Here is a 13,131-nt window from a genome sequence, read left to right as displayed (position 1 = left end):
ATTCTTTTGGACAAATGACGTTTTAACATGGTATCAGAGTAGAGTCTCGAATTTAAACGTTAACTTTATAATTTATCTTAATTGTGTTGTGTTGGACCTACATATTAATGGAGAGTTTAATCCATGTGAGATGAAATATTAAGATATAAAATAAATAATTAAATTACATATTTCTATCAGTTTGAATTTTTAGAACAAGTGATAATTTAACACATATATACATATAAACTGAATCATTCCTAAAACTATTTTGATTCATATGGTATTTTTATTAAAGTTTGTTAATAAAGTCATATTTAAAACTCATTAATTATAGATGTATGAATTATATTGAGTATGTAATTTTATATAATTCTTTCTTATTTAATTAGCACTGAACATCATATCATTCAAATTTTTGAAAAAATCGCTTATCGCTTGATGCCAAGAAATGTAACGATTCTCTACTAATTTTGAATTTGGTTAATTTTATGCTTCAAACGGAAATGATGGTGAAAAATAGAATAATTGTAAAGAGATTATATAAAAATAATTTTATAAATTAATGTATTTTATATAATTTGTTAAATTTATTTTATAATAAAAATAACTTTATAATTAAATAATCACGTAACGTTTAGATTTTTTTGTTAAAATATTTCTTAAAATAAATTGCGTAAAATGAAACCTTGCAGTGCAAGTTTGCGATGACTGGTCGCAGGGAATAAAGCCCCAGTCCTTGTGAGATTGCCACGTAAGCGTGACGACGCGGAAACGCAATGGGAACGATTGGGGTGTACACAAATGGGGATCATGTACACTCAAAAAAATGTGATTTGAATTTAAAGGTGAATTAAAATAAATTGAGATAAATTATAAATGATAATAAGATGAGTTATGAACGGTAATAAAATTTGTGAGTTAAAATTATTAAATAATAATGAAATAAATTAAAATTAACAGTAAATACAAACGAGGAGAGAGAGAGAGAGACATAGAGAGAGTTTACGCGTAGATAGATAGATGAGACTGGAGCGACCATAGAAAGACGAAAAGAAGCTGCAATCAGGAAAGACAGAATGAGGGAGCTTTCTTTGTTAAATCTGAACGAATAATTAAAAAAAAAAGGCTTTGTTTGACACCTAAGCAACAAGGAAATCTCTCTTCTTTCTTGACGATTCACACCTGCTGTTCAGGTGTTCACACCAACCTTATATATAAATCTCTCTCTCCTTTCTCTTTCCATCGATCTTTCTCTCTCCTCTAGAACATCTTTTTGCGCAAAATTAAATCTTGTACTAGCTTTTTCTGGATTTTTCGATTGTTATGGAAGGGCATAATCTCCATCATCCTCACCATCAACAGCAGCAGCATCACCATCATCAGATCAGTATTAACGTTGAAGCCGGTGATAGATTTCCTCAATGGAGTATTCAGGAGACGACGGAGTTCTTGAGGATCCGAGCAGAGCTGGATCGACCTTTCATGGAAACGAAGAGGAACAAGGTTCTCTGGGAAGTTATTGCAACAAAGATGAAAGAAAAGGGGTATAATCGCAGCGCTGAGCAGTGCAAGTGCAAATGGAAAAATCTCGTTACGCGTTATAAGGTACGATCTTAGTCAATACCCACCATAACCTACCCTTCTTATGTATATAATATTATTGCCTATGTATCGAATATTTTTGTTTTTGTTTTTTTCACCTTCCAGATTAGGGAAAGTCTTAGCAGTTTAGCTTCATGGCTTTTCTTTTTTTTTTTTTTGTTTTTTGACTTGGTGGGTTTTTAGGGGTGTGAGACAACGGAAGATGAAGCCATGCGGCAACAATTCCCGTTTTACAACGAACTTCAAGTGATTTTCGCTTCACGGATGCAGAGAATGCTTTGGGCTGAAACCGAAGGAGGATCGAGCTCGTCGAAAAAGAAGGCTGTCCAGCTGTCATCGGACGACGAGGAAGATAACGAGGACAGCGAGGAAGAGAAGGGTAGCACTCCGCGGAAGAAGATGAAAAAGGGGAAAAGTAATATTATAGGAAGTAGTGGCGGTGGGAGTGGAAATATTAAGCAGATATTGGATGAGTTTATGAAGCAACAGATGCAAATGGAGGCGCAATGGAGAGAAGCGTTCGATGCGAGAGAAAACGAAAGAAGGTTGAAGGAGATGGAGTGGAGGCAGACGATGGAAGCATTGGAAAACGAGAGGATAATGATGGAGCAGACGTGGAGAGAGAGGGAAGAGCAAAGGAGGATGAGAGAGGAGGCTAGGGCTGAGAAGAGGGACGCTCTTATTACAGCTCTGCTAAACAAGCTCAGGCGAGAGGATCGTATGTAGTCTTGCTTTCATTCGTTTTTCTTTGTATCATCCGAGAGGCGGAGCGAACAAGCAGCAGCTCTGAACTAGACAGCAGAGAGGTTTGTCTTGGAACTGTACTTCTCATGTTGGAGATGTTCTAGTTCTTACAGTTACATGGCTTATCGGCCTATTTTACAAATCTCCTTGATCTGTTTTTGCCCACCGTGGCTAATTTTGCTAGTGAAAAAAAAGAGGAAAAAAGCTGCTTCCAATCTCCTTCTGTTTCACTCTCCAAACTATGATTCAAAAGCACCTAGCTAGCTAAAAATATTATCTTTGACGTGATGACTACGAACATATACATGTATAGATTCCACCTAACGTTTGTGGTACGTTCTTGCTATCACCTTCACGATCTGTATTGTTGTAACTGGTTGATCGTTTAGCCATCAAAACCTAGAAAAAGTCATGAATTAAATTGTCCTCTATATACGTTGGCTAGCTGCTAGCTTACTAAGTCTAGTCATGAAGTTAAGAAGCTTTCATAACCCTTAATTTGATGGTGCAATTAAGAGATCATGCATTTTCGTTTCATAAGCATGCAGTACTATATAATATAAGTATTGGTGATCGATCGGTGATTAATTTGTTAGTGAAGAGTACTGCTTGACGGTTACATTCAAATATAGTCAGTTTAAAAGGCCGTCTTGATTCTTTATTATAAGTTCAGTACGTAGTACTACGTACTGATTATCGATATTATATATCACGCTAAAGTACACATCATGTAGTACTGCTAGCTGCTAAATATACTTAATTTCCACTGTGAGTTGTTCAAACCAGTCATGTTGGTTATGATCATGATCATCTGGATGTTGAAGCTGTCGCGTTGGATGAAATATTAACAATGAATGACAGGGTACGTACGTACGTTGAAGTACTGGCCAGCCGTGAGCTTATAAATTCGCAATATATCATGCATGAGTTGCGGATCATCAGATCGGGAGTTAAGCTTCGTTAAATATTATTGATCTAGGCCTTGTACGTATCATTTATTGGAGTTGTCATGAAAACCTTAATTGTATATATATGATTAAGTGAAGTAAATCTAGCCAGCCAGACATGATATATATCATGACATACAGCTAGCTCCTGTATGTATATACGTACGTATGTATGTGCGCGCCATATGTTTGTGAAAAATGATAATTTGTACCTACCGTTTTAAGATAAGAAAGTCTGGCATACTCTTTTTGAAAAAATAAATAAATTTAAGATCCACATAAAATTATTAAAAATTTTATTTTTTAATGATGAATTCTAATTTTTTTCAATAAGAGGGCGACATCTATATATAGCATTAGTAAACAAATCATGTTTGTATTTCAAAAAACATTCAGATATCATATATGTTCCGGTCTATATTCTTGAAGACTTTGAAGTTGAAGTAGTCAAGTGGTATATATGCATACGATCGAGGACTTACGTGTATTTAATTTTTTGTAAAAATTATTTGTTTTCTAATTTATATATGTAATTAATTTATGGCTCGTCATGATTATCAGCAAATTAATTTTAGCAGCTAATTAATAATTTTTTCTATCACTTATTATATATCGATCATGAACTGGCCGTATAATAGAGTTCTTTTCAACGTCGACCTAGCTAGCTAGCTTTTTTGCCAATCTTTTGAAGTTAAAAATATAAAAACTAGATAGTTAAGCTTTCAACTGTGCCGTTATAAGCAAGCTAGTAATTTATAATGTTAATTCAATCATGTCTCGTGAGAATGAAACTCTCTAGCCCGTTTGGATAGCGAGATGAAATGATTTTAGACGAGTTGAATAAAATATTATTTTTTAATATTATTATTATTTTGATATTTGAATAAAAGTTGAATTGATTATATTTTGTGTAGAAATTTAAGAAAATTGTAATATTGAGATGAGATTATTTGTGTGGAAATTTAGGAAACTTTGCATTAATACTTTATGGCCTAATTAGTTGAAGTTTCGCATTCATAAAATGAACACACTATATATTAATATATATGCTTAGTTATTTGAAATACCATATCTTAATCTGTGCATGCAGACGTTTTGCCCAGCTTCATTGCATTAATATATAGCTGGTGATCATGACTTCGTTTTGTAAATTATTTATTTTCGTTAATTTGAATGATATATAATACTAATATATATTATATATGGTTAATCTAAGAATTAATAGATCAAAGCTGCGATAAGTCTGCAAAGATTATATCATGTGCACCTACGTAAAACACAGAGTCAGCGTTCGTGCATCACGTGTCTTAGATTTTCTTCTTTTTTAATTAATTGCATCCCATGATCGACGTACATGGCACGAATAAGTTATTTTTTCAAAAAAAAAAAAAAGAAAAAAGAAATTGAAGCGTTTGAAGGCTAGCTAGCTTTAAAGATCAGACAACACCTGTTTAATTTATTCATTATTTAATTAATTTAATTTTGTGACAGTTCATCCGTATATATATATATATCAAGATTAATTAATTATACGTACGTGGAACATGAAAAAATATATATTTTCTTTGTCACACGATAATTTTGTTACAGTTATATCTCACAAAAGTAATTAATTTATAATTAATTAATCGATCGACGGATCCTACACGTACGGGAAAGGAAAAAAAAAAAAAAGGATCGATATATAAGAAAATAAGGATATATATATCTTGCTACGTACGTAGATGATTATGTGAGATCATGAATAGTAATTTACTTAGATTTTCTTGATACTTTGCCTCGAAGAAAGCTAGCTAGGCCCTGCAGATTGTCTCATGACCTTTCTTTTTCCTCTTTTTGTGATCTTTTGAGAGATGCACGAGCACATGATACATTCCATGCATCTTTTCTTTTGTGATTATTATTGGTAATAGATCAGCACGAGCTATACGCCTCTCTAACCGGCCAATCATTTCTTAGGAAACATTTGATGATCTCGGACGTCGTCGTTGAATCTAGAAGCTTTTGATCAATACTTCAGAAATTCGATTTATCATTATGAGGTCCAGCTAGCTATATATATAAGAGCTAGCTCTGCACGCAGACACATAAACGCGTTTCTGGCTAACGCTCCTTATAAAATGTTCACATGCATCCCCACCACGCGGCCGCCTGGCTGTAATTATGTTGCATATATATTCATGATCATCTGATATTAATCAATATGCATGTGGAGTACTATATATATATATACACACATATATATATATATATATACTTTCAACTTTAATTTGTTTTTACTCATAATATATATATATATATATATATATATATATATATATGCTTTTACTTTCGGGTCAAAGCTGTCTTCCTGATCCTCATCTGGTTTAAAAAATTACTTGCAGAAAAATTTTATTATTATTTTGGGTCCTATCTATATATATATAGAGTAGGGATACTGTTTGCATGTGTCCTAGAAAACCTGATTGGACCAGCCAGCTATATATATATAAATATATATATATATATATATATATTCTCGAGTACTAGCTAGCTAATTACAACCTTTTACTTTGTTTTTCTTAGGCCGGAGAAAAGAAAACTGTGGGGAACGATGTGTCAATTTCCGTGTCCAACAAAAGATGGTGGTGGCCAACTTGAGCAATAAATAATAAATAAATAAATAAAGTTAATAAATAAATAATATAAATCGTATAAATTGCTCGCAATAATGATGGCAGCCGTTCAGATATTTGTAACTCGTGATCGAAAGTGGATTCCATCATTTGGGGTAGTACTACTGTTCTTTCTCTACTGTTTCCAACCCGTCCTTGTGAATTACGCAAAACATGTCGGCATGTATGTATTAATTGTTGTTCCTCGTTAATGACATCCGTTTTTGTTTCGAAAACAAAGTAAGGCTGTCTATGATGTTGATTTGTCTATGAATTGAAATGACGGAATATATTTTATAGAATTTATTTAATATAAGTTTAGATGTATTTAGATATTAAAATGAGTTTATATACGTATATAAAAATTTGAAAAATGTTATAAATTCGGCGTGTAAAGAAGTGTTGAGTCGAAAAAGATTATGAGTCTCACATGTAAAGAAGATTTAAGTTGAGATGAGTTTAGTGGTTTGAGAGTTAAGTATTTGAATATTAGAGTCAATTTAAAATTAGACTGAACTGAATTAATCTCAATGTAGTCCAGCAACCAAACTGAATTAATCGAATGATTGTAAATATATCACATCTTACATAATGAAATGAAAGTATGATAAGAGTGTGATGTATAATATTACTTATTTTTTATATATTGTCTAGTAAAAAATTTCACTTTCATCTCACTATGTAAGATGTGACACATTTATCATCATTGGATGATCCTTTATTTGATGATTATTTATCATCAATTATCATCTAATAAATGATCATCCAATGGTGATAAAGGTGTCATATCTTACACAGTGAGATGAAAATAAAATGAGAGTATGGTGTTGTTAAGAATATAATACAAATAATTAAATCTACTTCTCATCCGTTTAAGTTTTTGGGACAAGTAATGATTTTACATAATATCAGAGTAAATATTTTGAGTTCGAACTCTAACTCTACACTCTATTATATTTAATTAAATATTTCACATATTGGACCACCTATTAAAGAGGAGTTTGGGCCACAGATGAGTAAAAGTATTAAGCATATATTACAAATGTCAATGCCTAGTCAAATTTTGGCTAAGTAGCTTAAAAATGATTTGCATTAGAGTAATTAAAACTCCACTTTTGAGCTACAGTAAATCCATCATTTTCTCCAAATTTGACTAGCCACTATTCATCTTCAAAATAATATTTTACTCTAATAATATTCTCAATAGTTATTATTGGATAATTAGTTTGAGGAAAAAAATAGTTGAGAAATAATAATTTTAAATAAAAATTAAATTATTAATTAATATATAAAGTGTATTTGTAAAATATATATAAAAGAAATTATATTACTATTTTAATTTTTGGATGAATAATCTAATGTGAATTAATCTCTCTAATAATTTTAATTTGAATAATTATAGTTTTACCACACTTCTATTATTTGTTTACTACTTTTTTTAATTTTTAATTTTTCTTAATAGTTAAAAAAAGTGACTATTAATAAAATTATATATTTTTTTAATTTTTTTTTATTGATTCTCCACTAAAATTAATAAAGTAATGGTAAAAAGATTATAAGTTTATTATTACCCTATTGATTTTAACAAAAAGCTAAAATTTAGTTAAATTTTAGATCAGAATGACTAGATGCTCTAATAAAGACAGTCCCGATGGCGGTGAGGCGGGCGAATAAAGTCGGCTGTCTAATCTCCATTACTATTCGGTTTGGTGGACCCCATGGCCCATTGGAATGGGAAGGGGTCCTTAAATTTTAATGCACAACGGATCCGCTGACTTTTGAGATATAATAGGGCTGAGATGTCAGCTCTTGAGTCTTGCTCATTCTCTAGATTATTCTTTTAACAGGACCACGCCAAACATCTATTCAATTTAAAATTCTCTTCAACTTTCTTGCATTTTGATCCAATGGAGACTTGCTCATTGGTCAAAGAGTGAAATAATCACATCACATGGATTACGTTTTTATATAATTTAAGTTCCAATTCTCTATTTAGCAAGGAAAACGATTCTTTAATTATTTGTATGAATTTTACTACAAATCAACAACTGTTCATATCATACAGTTCACATATGATGTGGAAATTAGGTTTATGTTTTTTTTTTTTTGCATAGGGTGTGTGAATGTTTTTTATAAGGTGTGAAAGTATTTTTTATAGGGTGTGTGGTGTGGGGTGATGAATAGTGACTGATGAGAAATAATTTTTATATTTGTATAAATGAGATCATCTCATCTTACTATTCAAATGAGTTCTATAATATAACATTTTTTTACGATTATTTATACAACTATATTTTAATTTAGTGATATTTTTACAAAATAATTTATAAAAATAATATTATTTTATTGAAATGCACTTAATTTAAAATATAGAATTGCACGTCTATCATTACTCATTTAAGAATAATGACTATTAAACATCTCTTGATCAATAAACCACATTTTAGAATTCCAATAATTAATATTGAAAATTCATAATAATTCCGAAAACACACCTGTTTTTTTTCCCCCCCTTCCAATTTGTAGAAAGAGAGTATCTCTTTTACTGATTATTTTTTTTCCCACTCCAAGAGGGTTTAATCGTGGTTCATTTTTTTATTCAATATGACTTATATAAATTGAACTTAATTTGAGGCACATTGAAAAATGAAGGTGAAGATGCTTGAGTTCTTAATTTGTGGAGCTGTCTATGGTTTTTTGAGTAGTTGTTAGGTGATTGATTGGTAGAAAGTTCAAGTACTACAATATAAGTGCCTGTTTGCCATCATCTTACTTCATCCTTCTCCTCTCTACTTTTGATTCATAGAGAAATTGAATTGGTCATGGCTCCACCATTGAAGATCGGACCCACAGAGTTTTGAGTCGTACGTACGTGCTTTCTTTGCAATGGAAAAACATTAATTTATTGCTTTCTAATAATTCAAAAAGGTTGCACTAATTAATTAATCTACTTTTAAGTTAATGGTCCCATTATCATTCAAATCCAATATTATTAATCATGCCATGTTGTTGTTATTAACATCGGAGACTAGACAACCACTTTCTTATTATTATAATTGAGAAATATTTATTATGGATAATTATAGACCTTTGGGGTGAATTCCAACTCAATCAAGTCGGAATTTCTTGAATTTGACTCCGACTCTTATTTATTGACAGAGTCGGTGTGAGTAAGACATACACACCCACATATATATATATATATATATATATATATATACACATTTTAGACACGCATATATCTCACCTAAAACCAACCATATTTTGAACAATAAACAAATCCGAATGAATCCAACTCCATTGCCTAAAACTAATAAATAACACACAAATCAGAGAGGACATAGATGACATGCCGACAACGATCAATTGGATGAGGAGGATCAGACGGCTAGGGGCAGTGGTGGCCGATGATTGAAAGAGAGAGGGTTTAGGGCGATGGAAAAAAGAAATGAAGGAGGGAGGGAGAGAGAGAGAGAGAGGGGGGATCTCAAGTGACTGAAGAGGTTAGGGAGTGACTGAGGAGGTTAGAGTTAGAAATAGGGGTTCAAAATAAAGCCGTTTGGGAAGGGAAAAACGACGCCGTTTTAATTAATAGGCTGCCATACTAAACTTACAACCTATATGGCCAAACGGCACCGTTTCTGTTGAAATGGGTTGGAGTGCTTTTTGGGCTTCGGCTGATTGTGTAGTTTGGAATTTTTTTTTTTTTTAAACCTTGTTTCCTAAACCCTAAAATTAATTTTTCTTTAAACTCTAATTTTTTTTGTTTTTAACAAACACATTTTTTCTAGTTCTTTTAAACACTAATTTAATTGTTTGTATCGAATCATAAAAATGAACAATTACTAATTTAATAGTATTAAGTTATATGTAATTTATAAGTTATAACTATTAACAATTATTCTATATATACAATTACACACCATTATTTTTCTGGTTACATACTACTATATTAGAATCTAGATAATAAATTAATAGTCTTACAATATATACATTAAGTGATACATGACTCACTAGGGCTGTAAACGAATCGAGTCGAGTAGAATTCGAACAAGGGTACTCAAGCTCGATTAACATGTTTGATCGCTCGAACTCGATTATATATATATATATAGAGAGAGAGATAGAGAGAGAGAGAGAGAAACTATATTCCAAATCTTAAAAATATCATTACAAGCCTTAAAAACATAATAAAAAGTGAAGAGATTGAAAGAGTATACTCGAAAGCTTTATCAAAGTGAATATAATAAAAATAAAAAATCTTCACAACCTCCTAACACTCCACACTCCACATTATCTTTAATTTTTATTATTTTTTTCTTTTATTAAATATTTATTATATGAATAATGAATAAAAAATTTGAAATAATTTAAAAAGAATAAACTCAAAAAAAAATTAAAAAAAATATTAAAAAATTAAAAAATTTAAAAAAGTGTGGAGTGTGGAGTGTGGTGGAGGTTGTGTAGCAATGCTCCAGTATATCTGTAAATAGTAGTGAAATAGTTTGAGTTAAAATATTTTATTGAGTTTTGTGAAAAGAGAAAGAAAAAGTTAAATAAAAATACTCTAAAGTTAAAAAACTGTTTGAATATAATAATTTTAATATTATTAATGTTTTGAAATTTGAAAAAGTTGTATTTTTTTTTTTAAATTTAGAAAAGTTGTAATGATTAGCCGATAATATTTAGATGAAAAAGTTTAAAGTTTAAAATTTGAAATTGAAAAGTATTTTGTATTTGATTGATATTTGTGAAGTAAATATAATTTGAAAACACTTAAAAAGTGTGGATAGACAACCCTTATATTTAGAGAATTAGAATGACCATCTGGTCTACGCGCGAGGATCTACTTGTATTCTTGGGTTGAGGAGAGTGAAATCTGAATGTGCTTCTAGCATGTGCCTATGGAAGAGGATCTGTCGAGTAACTTGAACCACAAGGAAGATGGTGATAGATATTAACACGAGAGAGAGAGAGAGAGAGCAAAATGATCTAGCGGTAACAAATGGGAGGCATTGTAGCACGACCTTTCTTTCTTTTTATCTAAAATATACATGATGTGGTAGTCCGTTGTGAATGGATTGTAAAGCAGCGGGCGATCATTATTCATACTATATTTATATATATATATATATTGGATATGAATTTTTTCAGAGTTTCTCTAAAGTATATATAAAAATTGGATCTGAATTTTTCAGATCAGTTTCTCTCAAGCTCCTTCTCCAGCTTCTATCTTTTATTTAATATTTCTAGCTAGTTATACCCTCGCATATCCATTTGCTTAGGCCTCTCTTGGGACTCGTTGTTTGGATCCGGAATTTTACTATTTACGTTACACTTATCTATTTTAAGCTCAAGTTGTAACATAAATGGTGTTTGGGATAGACGTTGATAAAACTTAAGGTCTCGTTTGGATATAGAAACAGTTTTATCTTATCTAATTTTATCATTACAATATTATCAAATTTTCATATAAAATATAATAAACAAATTAACTTTTTCATATCTTAAAATAATAATAATATTAAAAAATAATATTATAATAATATTTTATTCAACACATCTAAAATCATCTTATCTCATCTCATCTTACTATCTAAACATTATTTAATCTTAGGGAATAGCTTCTTTGCCCACCTAGTTTGACCGTCCTAGTTGACCGCTGGTCAATTTTTATTTATTTATTTAGTGATTAAGGAAGTGATTTTAAAAGTATTGATGTATTTTTTTTATTTTTTAAAAATATTTAATATATATTAAAAAAATATGAAAAGAAAAATTAAAAAAAAAAAAGAGAAAAATACACATTTTGCCTATCGGCCAAGTTGAGCAGACTACTCAACTCTTAATCTTAACTATCTTTTTAAAAATAAACTAGATTTCAAAATACACTTCGAGATACTGCCTAGTCAAAAATTATAAAATTGGACTAATTTGCAGTGAAAAAAGGGTTCACATTGCATAGAGTTCTTCTATTATACACTCTCCAATATTAATTGATGATATTTTAAAAAAAATATCTAAACCTTTTTTAAAAATAAAATTTTATCATGCACATAATATATATGTGTGTGGTTTACATAAATTTGTAAGAATAGTGGTACATAACATCCTATCTATAATTTATCTATTATTTCTTTATAAAATATAAATTTTTCAAATTTTAAATACATCAAATCAAAATCAAAATGTAAAATCAAATTAAAAAAAAATATTATTTTATTTAATAGTAATTTAAGAATAATAAATTAGTTAGTAGTCTGTCATTTCTCAATTTATAATATAGTTTTTGTACGTCACAAATGGTGTCAATCAGTTGGTGGCTCGATCTTTCAAAGTTGTACCCGACTGTGTCCTTCGTCAATCACTTTGACCGCGACTGAAAGGAATGCCAAAAATCCAACTAACGGGAACTGGCTCCGTTGTATGAGTCACGGGGTCATGAGGTACTTATAACCCTACTTGTCTGTCAAGGTACTCTCAATTTCTCCATTGTTTTTCTTTCAAGTTTGAGTAAACGTCAATATTCAAGCTTGATTCTTTACTAGTTTTTGCATTGCATGATATATGCAACAAAGTCTCAAAATCACAATTAGAATTTTTCTAGTGTCGTGTTGTTTAGTGTGATTTTCTTGGAGCTCATTCATTTCTTTTTCTAACTAATGTTATCTTGACCTTACTTTATTAAAAACTAATAAGAATTTTACCCAGTTGGTAAAATTAGGGGTGTAAACCGGTCAGTCCGGTCCGGTCCGGTGGTCCATCATAAGACCGGACAAGACCGGACCGGACCGGACCGCCGGTCGGTCCATTCGGTCCGGCATTTTTTTTTTAAATCAATTAATAAAAAATTTTTATTTAAAATACTAAATTAAATTAAGTGACTTATTAATATGGATTAGGTAACAAACTCAATAAAAAAATATTTTATATGGTCAATGATAATAAATTAAATGAAAATTATATTATTAATTTATATAATTACTATATAATTAACTAATTGATATTATATATTAGTTAATTCATAGAATATTAACAAGTGTTAATAACATATTTAAAATTTTATATTGTTAATAGTGATAGGTTAGATTAAGATATATATAAAATATTGTTAATTTATAGAATATTAACAATTATTAATAACATATTTAAAATTTTATATTGTTAATTGTTAATTATTATATAAATAATATATATATTTT

General features: G+C 30.2%; 1 protein-coding gene across 1 annotated transcript; it reads left to right on the top strand.

The window, feature by feature from the left end:
- Positions 1 to 1,139: 1,139 nt before the first annotated feature.
- Positions 1,140 to 2,708, top strand: LOC108995114 (trihelix transcription factor GT-3b-like). The gene is made up of 2 exons (XM_018970616.2): positions 1,140 to 1,587; positions 1,768 to 2,708. The coding sequence occupies exons 1-2, from the start codon at positions 1,306 to 1,308 to the stop codon at positions 2,308 to 2,310; spliced, it is 825 nt and encodes a 274-aa protein (XP_018826161.1). The 5' UTR covers positions 1,140 to 1,305; the 3' UTR covers positions 2,311 to 2,708.
- Positions 2,709 to 13,131: the final 10,423 nt, after the last annotated feature.

This window comes from Juglans regia, chromosome 4 (assembly GCF_001411555.2).
Source record: "Juglans regia cultivar Chandler chromosome 4, Walnut 2.0, whole genome shotgun sequence".
Classification (NCBI taxonomy): Eukaryota; Viridiplantae; Streptophyta; class Magnoliopsida; order Fagales; family Juglandaceae; genus Juglans; species Juglans regia.
Note: the sequence above shows the minus strand (reverse complement) of the source record. Positions and strands in the feature narration are given on the sequence as shown.